The sequence below is a fragment of the Polypterus senegalus genome, chromosome 6, assembly GCF_016835505.1.
Source record: "Polypterus senegalus isolate Bchr_013 chromosome 6, ASM1683550v1, whole genome shotgun sequence".
In the NCBI taxonomy this organism is placed as follows: domain Eukaryota; kingdom Metazoa; phylum Chordata; class Cladistia; order Polypteriformes; family Polypteridae; genus Polypterus; species Polypterus senegalus.
The window spans coordinates 191,633,544-191,654,153 of record NC_053159.1 but is presented as its reverse complement, the minus strand read 5'-3'; the positions used below and the strand labels follow the sequence as shown (position 1 = coordinate 191,654,153).

Below are 20,610 nucleotides of genomic sequence, written 5' to 3'. Positions count from 1 at the left end.
ATGTTTGAGAGGAGGGTGGGGCTTGTCAAAATCTCTAGGCAAAAAGTCTTATCTCGAGGGACCTGAAATTATCTCTCGCGGGAGTTGAAATTATCTCCAAGAAAGTCTCATTCCAGGATTTCCTTTTAAAATAGAGAGATATATCAGATTTGAGAGGAGCATGTCAAAGGAACCTACTGACTATACCTAACGTAGCATGTAAATCAAACCTTTAATGTGAAAACACCTTGCGTACTTTCATTTTTGCAAAGTCTTTGATTAAGTCTGAATAATCGAGGGAGTCGATGACTTCAAGCTCAACTGGTATTAATGCTAAGCCATTTAATCGATCTTGCGTCATGCTTGTTTGCAGGTCACTCCTAATCAGCATGAGCTTTGAAAAGCTGCGTTCAGCAGATGCGACAGTTACAGGAATCGTCAAAGCGATACGTAATGCAACAGAGACGTTTGCGAAAGAATCTTACAAATTGTTCTCATATATGAATTGCAAACTTTTAAGAGCAGAAATAGTTTGTGGAACCAAATTTGCTAAATTGCGCAATTCGGCACATAAATTGTGAGCATCGGACCCAATGATTTCATCTGTTAAGATACTGCCGAGAACATCGCAACACTCTCTCAAATCAGCGTCACTCATGGTCGTAATGCATCCGAAATTGTGCAGGGACCCAAAATTGTCAAAATGGGTTTTCATCTGTTCAGATCGTTCAGTCATTGACATTAGGGCTTGATCTAGCAAGACACTGAAGAACTCAATATGGACCACATATTGGCTCATCACAAGCTTCATAATCAAATTGTCTCCACACTCTCCTTCTACGTGCGGTCTGTGCAGCTGGAAAGTGTATTTCTTTCTCGTCTTTTTCCAGTTCTGTAGCTAACTCTTTAGCTCCATCATGGGCCGATTTGAAACCTGTTTCAAGAAGTTGACTGTGTTTACGAATGCAATTCAAAGCGACGTAAAAATGAGATTTGCTTTACGGTAAACGTTTTCACATGATGCTTTAGTATTTCCCAACGTTGAGTTGAGTTGTATTTGGTTACGGCTAAAAAAAAAAAAGGCCGGGCAAGGCCGTTTGGCAGTGGCAGTTGCCTACTTTGCCTATGCCTAAGAACGGTGCTGACGTACCGCATATGCAGCCTGTGCATTGAGCTGCTCTGTTTCCTGAAACTGGTCAGTCTAATAAAGATTATGGAGCACACTAGTCACACTAAACGCCCTCCTAATACTGTTTATGTTCAAAAAGCCGTAAGTCCACTGAGGTGTCCAGTTTCTACAATCAAGCCAGTCCACCACTAACACCAGATTAGCAGACATCTACAGCACTGTACTTCCCATTCGTAATTCTCTTTCAGAGACAGGAGAATCCCACTAATATCACCAATACTAGAAAGACATTTGGCACTCCATTCACAATACATGAATTCAACTTCATCCTTCTCTTTTATAAACCTAGGTTGTCATATTTCCACCAATTATTTAAATGCATCAAATGTTTCATCCAACCATTAAGAACAGTAGAGGCACAAGGCACACCACAGACCAGTCACGTTCTCCACCATGAAGACGCAGCATGTCCTGTGAGGTGGTCACTTTTGAATGGTGGGTAACTAACATTGTAAAAACTAACCGGCACAGCCCTCACAGTGCACACCTTGTCTGATCCAGCCGTACACTGCTGCAGTGTCACAGGTTAACGGGTAATCAATCCCACTGTTACCACCATTGCCGCACTGAATATCATTCACAGCATAAATGTTTCATCTTCATCTGACGCATTTTCCAATAGAATCCTATTACTGACACCAAGGTATCAAACTCATTCCACATTTCACCGGAGGAGGTTTTGTGTCATCAGACTGGACAATCTGCAAACCCATTTTTATATGGTTGATTCACATCAAACTTCACCTTCCATATCCCACATCCCATTTCTTCTCCTATCTTTACAATTGGAAGAATGACTGATTCCCACCTGGAGCTGCCCACCCATTGTTCCTCCCAATGACCACTTCTTGCCCGGGTCCACAGCAGCGACTGTCCTGTTCCCAAGTTCAGGGTTAACCTTTTCCTCACACTACAACTGATGACACTAAGGCAACAAACTCTCAGTTGGGGGCTACAAATGCAGTGAGGTCAGTCTTTCATCTCATTCAGTAAGAGTTCAAACTTTACTGATCCAACCAAAGAAAAAAAACTTACCCTATGACCTTTAATACCTGGGAGACCTGGAGCACCTGGGAACCCTCTGGCACCCTGCAGGAAATAAAAAAAAGAAAGGGTTAATCAGACCATAAGATGGGCCTTCAGCAGCCTGCCTAAATTCTGGGAAACTAAATTTATCTGAGTGGATCATTTATGGAATAGAGGACAAAGATGCCAGTGAAAGGCCTACAGATTGTTCAGAGCTCAGCGTTGATTCACTGCACCGTCCTGACCAAACTGGTTAACCTGCCTTCAGTTTGTGTTGCTTTCACAATTGAATTTACCCTGAAAGGAGCTACATTCAGTGGCATGAAGCACCACAGTCAGCTGGTAATGCCATCTTGGTATGGATCTTGCCAGACACTTTATTCTGTTGCCTACAGTCAATGGGACTATATAACATTAACGCCAAGTCTAGCTGGTATCGTGCTGTGGTTGAATTTATAATTCTTTTAAGATGTTGCACACTGAAAGGCACTATAAAATACTATATTACTATAAGCAGCAACTATTGATTTTGGAGAACACTCACCATGAAAAGTGACATATAACATCAGACAGCCCATTTAACATGCATGGTGGGCTTTTTACGAAAATCAACAAAGGCTGCAAAGAAATTCTGCTGATATTTGCGTTTACGTTCGCTGGAAAGGGGTGTGTGGCTACGGAGTGTACCCTATACAGTATGTGGCGCTCCTGATATCTCCACAAAAGGACGAAGGTCCAAGTCTTTAGAGTCCTGGTGCTTCCTGTCTTACTGTATGGTTGCTAGACATGGACGTTATCCAGTGACTTTGGGACGAAGACTGGACTCCTTGGGCACAGTGTTTGTTTGGAGAATCGTTGGGTACCGCTAGTTTGACTTTGTGTCGAGTGGGCGATTGCTGAGACACATTACCTGCATTGTGAGGGAGCATCAGCTACGGCACTATGGCCATGTGGCGTGATTGCCTGAGGGTGGATCTACACTGTCCAGTCCCACTCTCTGGAAATGACCATCTATGTGCAAAAGCCAGGTGTTACGTGGGCGTCCCCTTGGCCTGGTTCAGCTGCTCAGGTCCTCAGCAATTAAGATCCTGTGAACCGGATCACCCTCACAATGCAGAACGCTCCCTCCCTGATCTTACAATAAAAGACACTGTTTAATGTCCAACACCCAATTTACCTGTTATGATACATAATAAAAGGTGAGCAATAAGTTTACTTTATATTTGGTTCTTCATAGAGAGTTATGGCTCTCCCTTTTATTTTATTTGCTTTCAATGAAAGCCGCTAAATTAGATTTTCTATTCACTAAGGGGGTTTGTCCCCTGCTCGCTGACCCCTTTCCCCCCCCATTCCCACCAAGCGCTATGCACCGTTGTGAAAAGGGGGGCTGAATGCATCCCAAGGAGATGCGGCCACCCCACCGAAACCCCTCTTAAACGGTGATACAATGGGAAACAAATTCCTTTTTTTTTACCTCCTCTTTGCTCGATCAGCTGCTGGATTGCTGCTGTTTCTCGGCGGCGTGATCTGCATTTTTTGCAGCGCTTCGAATGTTTTAAAGTCACTGCCTTGTCTCTCTTCTCCCCCCTACATCCTCAAACACTATGCGATCTCTTTTCCCTGTTCCATTATTTCACAGAGTAATATTTTCCATTTGTTTGCGCTAATGCGATTTTTACTCTACTTCTACGTGCCGTTGTGAAGGGGGGGCTGAATGCACCCCAAGGAGTCGCGGCTGCTCCTCCAAAACCCTCTTAAACGGTAATACAATGGGAAACAAGTAACATTTGGTGTTTTTACCTCCTCTTTGCTCAGTCAGCTGCTGGCTTGCTGCTGCTGCCATGCCGAGTAATCTGTATTTCGTGTGGTGCTTCAAACATTTTAAAGTCACTGCCTTGTCTGCCTACTCCCCCAGACATCCTTAAACACTATTCAATCTCTTTTCACTGTTCCGCTATTTCACCAAGTAATATTTTCCGTTTGTTTGCGCTAATGTGAGCTTTACTCTCATTTTCTTGAGACTTCCGAATTTTCCTACTTCCATTATCTCTAACCTGCTCTGCATGTGTATCACACCCGTCTCGCGGGACGTGAAAGTGTCTCGTCTTGACGCAGTCTCGTCCCAAGTTGTTTTTTTTTTATAATAGAGAGATATGTATGTTCTATTCATAGTGAAAGGTGCTATATAACTGATGACTGCATTTAAGTTGAGTATCATTTTTGGCACGGACTTTGTTATTCACGGTGTGATGAGGTTGGGAGCATGCACCGATTACAGTGGACTGCTGCACCCACCTACTCGACGAACCACCCAGATTGAGACCACAGACTGAACAGTGTGAGGCTTTTTTTTCACAGTGGCTGGAGTGCCAATCCTGCCACCGACCTTCAAGTTTTCCCTGTAAGTTGGAGGACCTGCTTGAAGATTAACATCAATTGCAGGTCAAGGGCCTTACTCGGGGGCCCAATAGAGTATTGTCACTTCTGCTGTTTCTGGGATTCGAACTGGCAACCTTCCAATTGCTGGTGCAGATCCCTAGCCTCAGAGCCACCACTCCGCCATATACAATGAAGGACACTATTTAATTAGAACACTCGAGACAAGAACAGGCCATTCAAACCAACAAAGCTCGCCAGTCCTATCCACTTATTTCTTCCAAAAAAACATTAAGTCGAGTTTTGAGGGTCCCTAATGTTTTACTGTCCACCACACTACTTGGTCGCTAATTCCAAGTGTCTATTGTTCTTTGTGTAAAGAAAAACTTCCTAATATTTGTGCAAAATTTACCCTTCACAAGTTTCCAACTGTGTCCCTGTGTTCTTGATGAACTCATTTTAAAGTCACTGTCTCGATCCACTGCACTAATTCCCTTCATCATTTTAAACACTTTAGTCAGGTCTCCACTTCATCTCCTGTAAAGGGTCAGCTCTTTTAATCTTTCCTCATCACTCAACCCCTGTAGCCCTGAATCAGCCTTTTTGCTCTTCTCTGGACCTTCTCTTGTGCTGTTATGTCCTTTTTGTAGCCTGGAGACCAAAACTGCACACAGGACTCCAGATGAGGCCTCACCAGTGTGTTATAAAGCTTGAGTAGAACCTCCTGTGACTTGTACTACGCACATCAAGGCGCTATATAACCTGACTTTCTGTTAGCCTTCTTAATGGCTTCTGTCTACCAGTTGATAGCATCAAGTACACTATGACTCCTAAATCCTTCTCATAAGGTGGACTCTCGATTTTCCGACTGTCCATTGTGTATTCAAACCTCACATTTTCACTTCCTGCTTATAATTCTTTACATTTACTGACATTAATTGTTGTCTGCCAGAAACTCGCCCAAACCTTATGCTGTCCAAGTCCTGGAATCAGCCTAGTTGTTCTTCTCTGGACCTTCTCTTGTGCTGTTATGTCCTTTTTGTAGCCTGGAGACCAAAACTGCACACAGGACTCCAGAAGAGGCCTCACCAGTGTGTTATAAAGCTGAGCAGAACCTCCTGTGACTTGTAGTATGCACATCAAGGCGCTATATAACCTGACAGCCTGTTAGCCTTCTTAATGGCTTCTGAACACTGTCTGGAAGTCAATAGCTTAGAGTAATGTTCAACATCCAATTGAAATAGTATGATGCTAATGAAAGGCACTACATAACTTTAACCAATGTATTTTACTTGTATCAGGTTCTTCACACAGACTTTGTGATATGGCATGCAGTAGAAGCCACCATTTAACATTAGCCACATGAATTATCTGGTGCTATGCGTAAGTAATGCTGCTATTTACTGTAACTTTGATTATTCTGTTCCATTCATGTTTTTTTCTTTACCATTCATCTTTGTGGTACTGCTTACAATAAAAGGTGCCATATTATATTTACAATCCAGTCAAGTATTCATAGTGAAAGGCACTATATAACTGAGCATTGCACTTAACTTGTGTGATTTTTTCGGCAAGGGCTTTATAATGCACCTTGTGATGCTGCTGACAGTGCTTAATGTTAAATATCCAGCAGATCTGGTATGACACATAATGAAAGGAGCTACGTAACTCTGAACGCCCCTTTTTATTTGCATGCGTTTCTTTGATTTTGTAACCGGCTAAGCGCTATATAATATCAGGCACTCCATTTGGTGGTAGTGTGCATAGTGAAAAGTTCTGTATGACTATATGATCAATCTGAGTTGATATTTCATAAATTACTCCATAGTGTTGGTTCCATGAAAGGCACTATACAACTGCACAATGCTTTCAGTTGGCATCATTGTCCCTGAGGAGGCCTGTGCATTCGGTGGTGTTCTCATCGGGTATAATGGAGTGAATGCCCTCGGCTCACACAGTCACATGAGAGTGAGGAGTGGCTCAGTGCATTGACGAGGACAAAGCGAATAAAGTGTCACTTAATGTGTCTAGGGAGGCTCACCCAGCACCCACTGATGGCTTAAAAGGCACTATACAGTCATATGAAAAAGTTTGGGAACTCCTCTCAGCTTACATAATAATTGACTCTCCTTTCAACAAAAAAGATAACAGCGGTATGTCTTTCATTTCATATGAACATCTGAGTACTGCGGTGTTTTCCGGTAAAAGACTTTTAGTGACGTAGTATTTAGTTTATGAAATTAAATCAAATGTGAAAAACTGGCTGTGCAAAAATGTGGGTCCCCTTGTCATTGTGCTGATTTGAATGCCTGTCACTGCTCAATGCTGATGACTTGGTTGGATGAGCTCGTTAAGCCTTGAACTTCACAGACAGGAGTGTCCAATCACGAGTGGTAAAAGGTATTTAAGGTGGTCAATTACAAGTTGTGCTTCCTTCCCTTTGATTCTCCTCTGAAGAGTGACAGACAGCATGAGATCCTCAAAGCAACTTTCAAAAGATCTGAAAACAAAGATTGTTGAGTCTCCTGGTTTAGGGGAAGGCTACAAAAAGCCATCTCAGAGGTTTAAACTGTCAGTTTCAACTGTAAGGAATGGAATCAGGACATGGAAGGCCGCAGGCACAGCTGCTGTTAAACCCAGCAGGTCTGGCAGGCCAAGAAAAATACAGGAGTGGCATATGAAGAGGCAGGATTGTGTGAATGGTGACAGACAACCCACAGATCACCTCCAAAGACCTGCAAGAACATCTCGCTGCAGATGGTGTATCTGTACATCGTTCTACAATTCAGCACAATTTGCACAAAGAACATCTGTATGGCAGGGTGATGAGAAAGAAGCCCTTTCTGCACTCACGCCACAAACAGAGTCGCTTGTTGTATCAAATGCTCATTTAGACAAGCCAGATTCATTTTGGAACAAAGTGCTTTGGACTGATGAGACAGAAATGGAGTTATTTGGTCAGAACAAAAAATCGCTTTGCATGGCAGAAGAAGAACACCGCATTCCAAGAAAAACACCTGGTACCTCCTGTCAAATTTGGTGGAGGTCCCATCATGCTGTGGGGTGGGCTGTGTGGCTAGTTCAGGGACTGGGGCCCTTTTTAAAGTCGGGTCGGATGAATTCAACCCAATATCAACAAATTCTTCAGGATAATGTTCAAGCATCAGTCACAAAGTTGAAGTTACACAGGGGTTGGATATTCCAACAAGACAATGACCCAAAACACAGTTGGAAATCTACAAAGGCATTCATGCAGAGGGAGAAGTACAATGTTCTGGAATGGCCATCACAGTCCCCTGACTTGAATATCATCGACAATCTATGGGATGATTTGAAGCAGGCTGTCCGTGCTTGGCAGCCATCAAATTGAACTGAACTGGAGAGATTTCGTATGAAGAATGGTCAGAAATACCTCCATCCAGAATCCAGACACTCATCAGAGGCTAGAGGAGGACAGCGTCTAGAGGCTCAACTAAGTATTGATGTCATATCTCTGTTGCTGTGCCCACATTTACGCACCTGTCTAATTTTGTTAGGATGCCTATTGCATATTTTCTGTTAATCCGATAAACTTAATGTCACTGCTGAAATCCTACTGTGTCCATAAGGCATGTCGTATATTAAAAGGAAGTTGCTACTTTGAAAGCTCAGCCAATGAGAAACAAAAATCCAAAGAATTGAGAGGTGGTCTCAAACTTTTTCATATAACTGCATTAGATTGCCTCAATACCTTGCGTGTTTTCACAGATGAGCCACATGAGGCTCTCTCATTCAGACAGAAGTAAGAAAGAAGAGGAAGCGTGAGAGTCCATCTTACCGGGGAGCCTGGGAATCCCACTTCTCCTGCTTGTCCTGGTTTTCCGTCTTCTCCCTGAAGGTAAGAAGACAAGTTGAATTGTTGGTTTACCTTGACTTTCCGTCCCTCTCAGTCTCTATTGGAATTCTCTTTAGCCCTCTCATGGCAGAACCACGCCAGTACTGCTTAGCAAATCTGCAGGTGTTCCACAGGTCTGCAACATGACTGGCCTCTCATGCTAAAAGCTGCCCTCGTTCAGCATTTGTTTGCTCACAGGGCCACACCACGGGGTCCCTTTTTGAACACATCTTCCAGATGCCTCAATGTGAGGAGAAGGAGCCCAGTCATTACTAAGCAAACAGGCAACTGCAGTGAAGTCTCCTAGGAGTCACCCCGACCCAACAAAAAACGAGCTGCCCCAGAAGTTGATGATAGGAGGACAAACGTACATCTTCACCTGTCTTCCCGATGGGACCTTCTGGACCTCGTGGGCCGGCAGACCCCTGCAAGAGAAAAGAAAAGGTAGGGAATGAAAACTTGTAACACAAAATACAGATGAGTCTTAGGATGAGTTGGAGATCAGGGGTAGGGTTAGGGTTAGTGTAGTGAGGGCTGTCAAAAATAAATGCAGCACACCTGCCAGAAGAGCTGACCTCACGCAGTTAGATCTTGTTTGTTTTGTCAGGTTTTTATGTAGTTATATTGGGGGTTGTGGAGGTGAGGGAATCCATTTCTGTCATTTAATTCTAGTTTGGCTGTGGTTTTTCAGTAGTCAGATTCATTTCATCTTTTTTTTTTGTAGTTTGTCTGAAGTTTCCAATTTGCTGCTATGCTTGAACAACCAAAGGATTTTTGGGGCTAGCACCTTTGTCTTGGGCTTAATCAAAAGATTATTATATGATACATGCTGCTGAAGTAAAAACTGTAGCTAAAGTTATTGGGGTTCATCTCTTCTTACGGCTCATTATTCAACCGTGTGACAATGCAGGATGAAAAAGAAGAGCAGCAACATCTGCTCAGTGTGAGGCAAATCACATGAACGGAAGAAAAAAAAAAAAGACAGCTCTGGCATCCGCTGTGCATCAGGCACATGCAGCGCAGCAACCTGCAGGTACTTTATCTTGGAAGGACCGAAGGTCAGTGTGATTTTGTAGTTTTTTATTGAAATCGAAATGTACATAAAAGGTATAAATCATGCGAAAAAATAAGTACACCCCATGAAAAGCTTTTTTCTTTTTGTAACATAGATGGACATATTAAGACTTAATTTTCATCTAAACAGTATCTATAGGCTCTAAAATATAACAAACATCTATACAACTTTTTGACTTTTGTATAATTTAAAGAAATATAAACGAAAAATTGGGAGCGATCGCCCCTACACTTTTTCGTATACTCAGATATGGGGATGGATATTTGAGAAGTAAACTGTAAGACAATGATTATATTTTATATTATATACATTAAAGAATCATCAACAGCAAACCAAATCAAATGAATAATATATTCAACAATTATTTTAAAAGTAAAGTTGAATAAATCGGATTCTATAGCTGCATGAATAAAAGGTAACGTACCACTTTGGGTTAACGAAAACAGCCCAAAAGTTGAAAGAAATCTACGTTTTGTACCTAATACCTGTGTGCAAATTTTGGTTGAACTCAGTGAAAGCGTACTCAAGTTATCATGTTTACTCACACACAGACAGACAGACATAATCCCAAAAATGGTATTTTCGGACTCAGGGAGGTCTAAAACGTTGAGATTCTTTAAAATCTCGAAATGGAGTTTTTCATATTTCTAATACTTTCCCTAAACTTCATATACATGAAAGTCTGGGATGTCTAAAACATTGAGATTCGTCAGAATCTCAAATTCGAATGTTTGAATGGGTCTAATACTTTCCCTATACTTCGTATACAAGAAAGTCATCTCGAAATCGACTTTTTGATTGTTCTCATACTTTCCCTATCTATACTAATAAAAGGCAAAGCCCTCACTCACTCACTCACTGACTGACTGACTCATCACTAATTCTCCAACTTCCCGTGTAGGTAGAAGGCTGAAATTTGGTAGGCTCATTCCTTACAGCTTACTTACAAAAGTTGGGCAGGTTTCATTTCGAAATTCTACGCGTAGTGGTCATAACTAGAAGCTATTTTTCTCCATTTACTGTAATGGAGTTGAGCTTGAAAGTCGTGGGGGGCGGAGTTTCGTGTGACATCATCACGCCTCCCACATAATCACGCAGTACGTAGAAAACCAGGAAGAGCTCCAAAAACCACTGAAGAAAACATACATTATATAATTAAGAAGGCAGCGAAACAATTAGAAGCGAGCGAGTGACATATAAAACCATTTTTGGACGATTCCAATACTTTCCCTATACTTCATATACATGAAAGTCTGGGAGGTTTAAAACATCAAGATTTATCAAACTCTCAACATCAAATCTTTGGACGATTACAATACTTTCCTTGTACTTCGTATAACTTCAATTTGCCTCACATTAGAATTGGGTGCAAACATCATAGGAGAAGATCTTGTCTGATTTAAACCTCTGACACTTCGTTTGTTGTTGAATTGTATGTGTCTTCACCAGACCGAGACGGAAAGGGCACGCTGAAGACTCCAGAAAGAAGATTCTAGATTCCTAGGAGTCTGGAAAGGGATTTGAAAAAAATCTCTAAACAATTGGAAATACAGCAACAAGAAAGTGTCTGTGAACCCTTTGGAAATAACTGCATTTATGTATACATTTATCTTAAGATATCTTTATCCAAGTTACAAAAAAGAACAAACACAATCCGTTTTAATTAATAACTTACAGATACTTGTATTGTTGCTGTACATACTGAATACATCATTCAAATCGTCACTGTTTGTAAATGCCTAGGCTGACGACTTCAATAGAAGTTAACTGGAGTCAGGAATCAGCAAACATGGAGTCCAACCAAAGAAACAAGATTAGAGGCGGCCTTAGAGCTACTTTTTTCCAATAAAAACAGACTCAAATATATTGCATTTGCTGTTTAGAAGAAGTGCAGCTGATGTGTAGCAGGCCTTGCAAAAAAAGATCTACAACCAAGAATTGCTGATGTGCTGGAATGGGTTACAAAGTCATTTCAAACCGTTGTCACACTTGTGCAATTGGGAGGCATTTGGAGGGCCTTAATAATAGTAGTACCATGCCAGACCAGGGGGTGGCGAGCTGAACTAACGTTTTCTCTCCTCCATCCTCTGCAGACTATCTACGGGAAATCCCACTAGGTGCCAGCGCTAGTGAGGATGTCACTTCCTGTACCGCTGCTATTGATGACATCACTTCTAGTACTGGCGCCATGGATGATGCCACTTCTGGTTCCGACACTATGGATTACGTCACTTCCTGTCACTTGCCTTTAAAGCTGCCATGTTATTAAACTACAATCAGTTCTGCTTTGGATTTCACCCTGAACACAACTTACAAAAAATACCCATTTGCAGCCAGGGCATGTTAGCTGCCCCAAACCTTTGATGTCTCTTGGCTATCTTTGTTACACCATGTAGATATTCATCACACCACAGTTGGATAAACTGTGTATAAATGGAGATAGTTTGGTACTGTGGCTGTACTCCCTTGAAGTGAATGTTCAGTCAAGATCACCTGAAAGGCACAACACAAAACGCTCAACGACGTAAAAAAGACCCTCCAACTAATAGCTAAAGGCTTGAAGGAATAATTGGAACAGGTGAACATCTCTGTTCATGAGTCTACTTATATCCATGGCTTTAAACATCAGTGTGTTCATGGTAGGACATCAAGGAGGAAGCCATAGCTCCCACAAAGAAAACCCAACAAATCTCTGTATGCCTGAAGCTTACAAAAGACCACCTTCACACACCACAGTACTATTGGAAAAATGTTTTATGGACTAATGAAACTAACGTTGAATTATTCAGGAAGAAAATGCATTAATATATATGGTGTAGAAAAGGGCAACACATACAAGCATGAAAACATCCTAACGATGAAGAACGGTGGATTGAGGGTCACGATTTGGGGGCTGCTTTTGTTTTTTGGGGCTTGGACAGCTTGCCATCATTGACAAGGAAATGAATCCCCATGTTTTGCGAGGACAGGATAATGTCTGGATGGCTGACCACCAGCTGGTGCTCAGTAGAAGCTGAGTGATGCACCAGGACATGGACCATAAATATCGAAGTAAATCTATGACAGAGTGCCATCCAAAAAAAAGAAAATCCTCCGTTTGGAGAGGGTTAGGCAGAGCCCAGACTTTAACCCAATGGAGATGCTGTGGAATAACTTCAAGAGAGCTGTTCACAGCAAACATGCTAAGAATAGGCTTGAGCTGAAGCAGTTCTGTAATGAAGACAGGTCCAAACTTCATCCTGAACATTGTGCAGGTCTGATCCGCAACTACCAGAAGTGCTTATTTGAGGTTATTGCTGCCAAAGGAGGTTCAACCACTTATTAAATCCAAGGGTTCACTTACTTTTTCAACAGCACACTATGAATATTTTACTGGTGCGTTCAATAAAGACATAAAACATTAGAGTTGTTTGTGTGTTATTAGCTTAAAGATACTGTGCTTGTCTATATTTGTGACTTAGATAAAGACAGGATCACATTGTATGACCAACTAATGCAGCACCAAAGGTTTTATAAAATGTCTTCCTGCCACTGTATACCATTTCGCTGTCCAGAAGTTCATATGAAAGGGGAGAAGATTTCAAACAACTGCAACCCTGTTCAGCCAGGCCAACCCCTAGAAAGTTCAGCTCAAGGGTAGAATGCAAAATGCTGAAAGAAGTCTAGAACTTCATTACAGGTCCTCCAGGTAGCTCTTGCCGATGTCAAAGTGCTTGAGTCTACCATTAGAAAATGAGCTCTACATGGCAGGGGTGCCAGTAGGAAAGAATATCAGGGCAAAACTATAGTTTATCTGTAAACATCATGCAAAGACCAGGACTCCTGGAAAAGATGAAGCAAAGGCAATTATTTAGCCACAGTACCAGAAGACATGTTTGGTGAAAACCAAACAGCATTTGACCAGAAGAACCTGAAATCAGTTGTAAAGCATGGTGGTGGATATGTTCTGCTTTGGGACTGCTTTGCTGCATCAGGATGTGGGCAGTTCGCCATTTTGGAGTCCATTAGGAAATTTTCACTGAGGATAATGTGAGACCATCTGTGAAAAGATTGAAGCTTAACCAGATGTGGACCTTGTAACAGAAAAATGGGCCTATAAATGGAGGCTTCTGAAATGGCCACGTCAAAACCTGAATCTGGATGATGATGGGCGGGGGATAGGGGGCTTGGGTGGGGGTGGGGGTTGGTGTTTAAAATGGTCTGTGCAGGCAAGACAACCCTCAGACATCACATGGTTGCATGGTGGAGTGGGAAAATCTTTCTTCTTTCAATGTCAGAGACTGCTAATGGGAAAAGATGCTTTGGGGGGGCAATGCCAGTCATTAGTGCCAATGGTAATCTTACTTTTTCCACTGTTGGAAATGGCATAGATGTACATTATTTCTCAAGCAAACTCAAATTTTCCTGTTTGTTTTTTTCAGCTACATCCTCTTATCTATAAGATGCGGTTTAAAATGAAGATCAAATCTTGATATAGCCACAGAAGTTAGAAAAAAAGAATATGGGGTGCACTTACTTTTTCACATGACTGTAAGAAAGGGGACAGCATCAAGAAAGTGATAAACCATAACAACAGAGCAAAAAGAAAGAAAAAAAATGATGTAAGAAATTTTGGTGCACCTGAGGCACCCCCACAGAAGGAAGAAAAAAAGATAGAAGGACAAAATAGAAATGTTTCACATATTAAAAACAGAACTTTCCGCATCTATTATGGTCTTCAACCAATGAAGCGATCTGCTCCCAAATGTCTTGTCAGAGCAACCATTTATTCATGCAGTTTTGTTGAGGTGTTGCCTAATGGACTGCTGACATGGGTACAACCAAGGCCTACTCATAGACTTTTCCATCCTAGGCAACCTGGACAAAGAAGAGGATGGCTTGAGTTCACTCCTCTCCCATAAGAGGCCATTAAAGCTTCACTGACGTGACTACTCATTGTCAAGGAGGTGGCAGAGACAGTCTAGCAGAACGTGGCCTCCAACAGCCTCATCAACAAACACAAAAACCTGACAAGGTCAGCCATCCAGGGAGAACTACCATTCCAGTCCAGTGAATGCCAGGAAATTGTGCAGATGTAGCCACTGCTCATGGCACATCACACATGAGGAAACATCACTGCATATCTTCAGGGAATGCCCAGTTTGCACCAACCTTGCTGGATGTCCTACAACTAAATCTGAGGAGCCTCATGTCCTTTTGCACCCTCTGTATTCCTTGGACCAGGAGGCCTGGAATCTCATGTGCTGCACGGAGACACTTTTTGGTTAGCCTAATGCTAAGAAGAGAGGTAATGTTGATATGGGACTGCCATGGGTATAAACACAACCTGCTCAGAGGTGTTACCATCCTAAACAGCCTGGATAAAGGAAAAGACTGATTGAGCTCATTTCTCTTTCTGAAGGGGCCAGTAAAGCTTTAGGTATCTCACCAGCCTTCATTGTATCAATGTATATATTTCCATATAGAGACTCGGAGCTGGACACTTAGTGCAAAGGGTTCACTATGACCTGAGCTAAAAGCTGGGTGTAGTAATCAGTGGAGAACGTGCATTAAGGGCCCTGGCGGCACTGCCTCCCAACTCCCAGTAGATGGCACTGTTGTGCATAGATGTTTAGATAGATAGATAGATAGATAGATAGATAGATAGATAGATATATAGACAGATAGATAGATAGACAGATAGATAGATATGAAAGGCACTATATAATAGATAGATAGATAGATAGATAGATAGATAGATAGATAGATAGATAGATAGATAGATAGATAGATAGATAGACATCTGTTATATTTTCTGTACATGCAGGCCTCAAGAGTGCTCCTCTGGCTCAGGTCACGTGAGAATAACAGGGAAGGAGAAGGTGTGACACAGCTAGTTGCTGCTCCTGTCACTTATGACCCATTTATCAGAAGTCCTGTCCCTTCTGGTCCTTTCCCTATTAAAGAAGAGAGACAAGTGGATATCGGCATTCATTCCAGACCCTCCTCTCTCGGAGGACAGATCTCTCCTGGAGAAAAGCTTTACAACAACGCTGGGCCACTGGTCAATCCACGATTTCATTGATTTGTTCATTGGTTTGCCTTGCCTCGGGGGTTTAAATGGAGTTGTCTGGTTGGTGCCCCTACATCTTGGGGGTGCCATCCTTTTTATATTACAGTATGCAGGAAAAGAATAATTTGTGGCAACTCAGTCGTGGAGCTATGGAGGTGAAAAATGATGTGCTTCATTGAATTTTGCCATCTGTACCTGGTGTGTAGAAGAATGTTTGACTCTTCACAGAACTCATCCCAAATGTCATACCTTAGAAGATTAAACAGAGGGACATCCCAACCAATTTACTCTTTGTAGCTTGGGTCAATGCCCACCACCATCCCACTTGCCTGGCATTTTATATTTCTAATGACCTAATACCTTAGCCTGCCAGAAGTGTGATCTATGAAGGCCACTGTATAATATAAAGATTGAATATCTAAAATGGCCATATTGAATGTGAGTCACGTATTCCTCAATGGATGTGAGGCATGACTTCCTTGATGTCAGCACAAGGCTGACAGGTGTCACGACTCCGCTATAAGCATCACCTACGAATGTCTGCCACTCTCTGTGATATCATGGACTACAAGCCCAAGGTCCCCTTCTGAGCCTTCAGATGGAGTTTAGGTTTCAGACATTTTATGAGAAATGTACTTGCCATTTGTCCGGGGTCTCCAGCTTCTCCAGGTGAGCCCTGTGGACCGCTCGGACCCTACAAAATAATGGAAACAAATAAGCTAGATGGTAAAAGGAGTTTTCACCTGCTGCCTAACAGACAGGAGACATTTAAGCATGAAGTCATAGCACAGCAAGTGAGACACGTATGGACTGCACACATCACCACATGAGCATGTTTAATCAGATACTAGCTTAACAGTCCAACCAGCTGACTTCCCATCTTGTTGCATCTCTTATACACACATCATTAATGTCAAAGATGTCACTTACAGGTGGACCGGATGGCCCAGGGGCTCCTCTTGGTCCTGAAGGACCCTAAAAAAACAAAATGAGTAGATAAGCACACACTAAATGCAACATGTGGCGCCCCCTAGAGACTAGAGCAGCCTAGGAGGCAAGCTGCTAATGTGAGTTGCTCCTTTGTTTGGATGGCAGGCTGGTTACTCTGGGCGCACCTACAGTGTCCTCAGTCTTACCGTGGATCCTGGTAGCAGTCCCATCTGTCCGCTCAGGCCAGACTTCTCATCAAAACCGCCTGCCATGAAAGGCGCTAACTGGCTCTAATATAAGCAGAAACAGAAAAATAAAGTAAGAACGACTAGGTCAAGATAGGGGCTGGGACTACAAAGTCAAGAACAAATACGTACCCAGTGAGGGTCCGATGTGACATAAACAAGGGCAGTTTTTAAGGAAAAGACAGAGGCAAAGGTAAAGCACAAAACATTAAACGGGAGCAAAAGAGGATGTCACACACGTGTGCTTGGGAGAAGGTTGAGGGTCTCACATAATGTTCTTTCTAAGCCGGACCAGGGGTTGGCGCTGCCACCTGATCCTTTCTTCTTTCATCCCTCTGCAGACCAACCGAAGAACTGCCCAAACAATGACGCGACCCTTAACCCTCCCTCTGATGATGTCACTTCCATCCAACCCTGTTGACATCTTCCTCATCAGAACCCACCTACCAAAGACATCACTTCCTCTTCCGGCCATCCTGATCCATCCCCTTCCTGTTTCAGCCGTATAAAACCCGCTGTATCACCCTCTGAGTTCAGTTGCGTCTTGAACTTCGTTTTGTAACAACGCGTATTTTGTTTTTCTTTGTTGCCTATCAGTACATGGGGTGGCCATCCCCAAACCTTTTTTATATCTCCTGCTCTCCTCATTACAAGGGAAAAATAAAAAAGGAGGAAAAAGATGAAAAGGGAACTGATGTGAAAAAGAGCAGGTTGGAACAAGCAAGAAAGCATCATAAGAGATGGAAAAAAGAGGGAGGATTACGGGGGAATGAGAGTGACAAGGAGAAAGAGGTGGAAAATCAGCCAAGGTAAAAACAGTTAAAAAGAGAACCTAGATAGTCTAATAAAAGAAAGAGGGAGGGAGGAGTATGGGGAGAATGTGAAAGAGAAAGAAAAAGGTAAGAAAGAAGTAATTGGGAGAAACAGGTGAAAAAAGGGAACTGCAGTGAAAGTGGAAACAGAAGGTGAAAAATAAGAAGAAAAGATAACAGAAACAGTGTAAAATGAGATGACTACGGAGAAAAAGAGGGAGGTAAGTGAAGAATCAAATGGAAAAAGAGGTAATAAAATTAGCTGGAGTGAAAATCATAGACAGTTTTATAAAAAATTGAAAAAGAGGGAAAAGTGCAGGGAGAAAGATGTGAAAGGGCAAGAAAAAAAGAGCTCCATAAGAGATGGAAAGAAAGCAGAATATAAGGAGGATAAGAAAGAGAAAAGAAAGAGATGAGGAAGAGGAAGGAGTAAAGGGGAAAAGGGCAAAAAATGAACTGCTGTGAAGTACAGAAATAAAAAAGAATAAGGAAGACAGAATAATAATAGAAGGAAAGAAAAGGAGGAGTAAAGGAACAAAGATGGAGATGAGGAACATACAGGAATCAGGAGAGAAGTAGATGAGAAAAAAAACTAAAGTAAAAAATAAAAAGAATGAAAAAAAGAAAGTCAGAATTATAAAACAGAAAAAAGAAGGTTGAGTAAAAGGAGAAAGAAGTGAAAAGGGGACTGAGGTGAAAAAACATTTAAAAAGTGGTCTGTGGGACAAGTAAGACAGAAAAAGGAAGAGTACAGGGAGGATGAGAAGGAAAGCGGAAAGAGATGAAGAAGACAAAGGAGTAAAGGTAGAAAGGGGCAAAAAAGCATCTGTGGTGAAATACAACAAACAAGACAAATTAGAGATTAAAAGAAAGAGGGAAGAATAAAGGGAGAAAAAGGGAGATGAAATAGTTAAAGCAAAAAATGATGAAAAAAATAAGATGAAATGGGACAAGAAATGGAATATAACAAGAGATGGAAAGAAAGAGGGGTGACAAACGTAATATATAAGAAAGGTGAAAGAGCAGAAAATAGAATATCGGACAACAAAGACATTGTAATAAAAAAGTTAAAAGGGGGAGTAGTAAAGGGAGAAAGGGGGACTAAGGTGAAAAACAGTAGAAAAAGAAAACACTAGAGCAAGCAAAACAGCATAAGAGTAAGAAAGAAAGAAAGAAAGAAAGAAAGAAAGAACATATGAAGAGAAGAAGTGGAAGAAGTAATGATAGAAAGAGGTAGGAAAAGGAACTGAGGAGAAAACCAAGAAGTAAAAATGTCATAACAAGAGATTTAAAGAAAGAGTGAAGAGTAAAGGAAGAAAGAGGTGAAAAAGTAACTGAGGTGGAAAATTATTTTAAAAGCAGGACAGCAGAGAAGCAAGAGAGAAAGAGCACCCAAAAAGAGAAGGAAAGAAACAGGGAGGAGCACAGGGACAAAACAAGGCAAGAGAGGAGGAAGAAGAAAGAGCAAAGGTAGAAACTAAAGATCAGAGAAGGATGATGAATAAAGCAGGATAAGCAAGAGGTTAAGAGAAGAGCCTAGAGAGTAAGGGAGTGAGAAATAGAAAGTGAGAAGAGCAAAGAAAGAAATAAAGGAGCTGATGAAGGAGCAGGAAGACGTTAGTGATCAATAATCAAAGAGTGGGTTCTGGGTGTGGTGCTAATTTCCGATTGGTCCATGTCCCTCTTTAAAAACCACTTCTAGATGAGATGTGTCAAAAACCAGAGGGTCACCTACCCTGTCTTGGCCGGGATGTGTGGGGTGACCAGGGGGTCCAGGCTCACCAGGCTGACCAGGAACGCCAGGCTCTCCATCGTACCCTGGAGGACCTCGAGGACCCTACATGAGAAAGAAGGACAAGTCAATGGCTTAGTTATGTCATCTCACTCGTGTTTATCCTTAATGGTTTACTGCAAATGTGCAGGACCTCCATCACCAACGCAGAGTTCGTTTTCACTTAAAATTTTTAGACGTTCCCATTTAGGACTCTGCATGTGTCAAGGGTATCATCAGCTTTCCCCACTAATTTGGGAGGCCTTTACCATTGACAGGTGCTATATTAACAATCAGTACTCATTGTTGGAGAGCCCATGTCATCTTTGGGGTGCCACTTCTCTTCAGAAGTTTTGACTTACGTGCCATTCCACGAGTCTGCCATCCCTGCCCAGTTTCCCCAGTATGACTAGGTCCACCAGCCACCATGCCACCAGATGGCATTGAGTTTTTTCCTTAAAGATGCTAAAGGCTGCCCTCTTTCACTCAGTGTTTAATCTGACCATTTAAAGATCTATTTAAAAGTGTTTGTGGTGAAAGGTGCTATACACCCTTTGAGCATGGATTAGTGGGCAATGACCATGGCATTGGTTAACTAATTGACTGATGTCATTCACACTGACACTCAGTAGTCCGTGACATCTGAACCTACCATTACTTGGATAGCTTCAGGAAAGCAAATAGTCAGCAGGCACTGTGCTGATTCTTGGAAAAGGTGGGCACCCTTGGCGTTCATTAAGGAATGAATCACAATGAACACTGAGGTTCTGAATTCCAGCAGCTGGAACTAAAATCTGCCATGTGAGGGTGCTGTTGGTAATAACTGGTGATGACTTTGTGCCACCATATAGGAGTGACAAGTCTAAGACGGTGGAATGAGTGTGTCAGGAGAAGAAATGTGTCAGCTTCTGTAACGGTACGATGCCAGTGAAATTCCATCAAAACCTCAGCAATAGCCAGCAATTTATACATGTGGTAAGGATCAGGTTGTGATCAACTGCTTCAATTACTCCCCCAACGTTTGCCAGCAGCCATACCACCTGCACTTCAGGACAGGTCATCCACCTGAAGCTAAACACGTTTAGGACCAGCCAGTACTTTAATGGGAGACCAACTAGGGAAAGCTTGAATTGCTGCTGGAAGAGGTGTTGGTGAGGCCAGCAGGGGGCGCTTACCCTGTGGTCTGTGTGTGGATTCCTAAGCCCCAGTACAATGACAGGGACACTATGCTGTAAAATTGTCAGTACTTATGACTCTCTGTGGTTGTCTTTTGAAAGGTTT

At 42.2% G+C, this 20,610-nt stretch overlaps 1 protein-coding gene across 1 annotated transcript in view; it reads right to left on the bottom strand.

The window, feature by feature from the left end:
• col5a2a (collagen, type V, alpha 2a) overlaps positions 1-20,610 on the bottom strand; it is a 138,848-nt gene that overhangs the window by 44,316 nt on the left and 73,922 nt on the right. The window contains exons 7-13 of the mRNA XM_039757778.1: positions 19,294-19,395; positions 16,708-16,791; positions 16,502-16,546; positions 16,212-16,265; positions 8,816-8,869; positions 8,388-8,441; positions 2,204-2,257 (exon numbers count right to left, since the gene is read on the bottom strand). Coding sequence (XP_039613712.1) covers positions 2,204-2,257; positions 8,388-8,441; positions 8,816-8,869; positions 16,212-16,265; positions 16,502-16,546; positions 16,708-16,791; positions 19,294-19,395 — 447 coding nt within the window. The remainder of the gene's footprint in view (positions 1-2,203; positions 2,258-8,387; positions 8,442-8,815; positions 8,870-16,211; positions 16,266-16,501; positions 16,547-16,707; positions 16,792-19,293; positions 19,396-20,610) is intronic.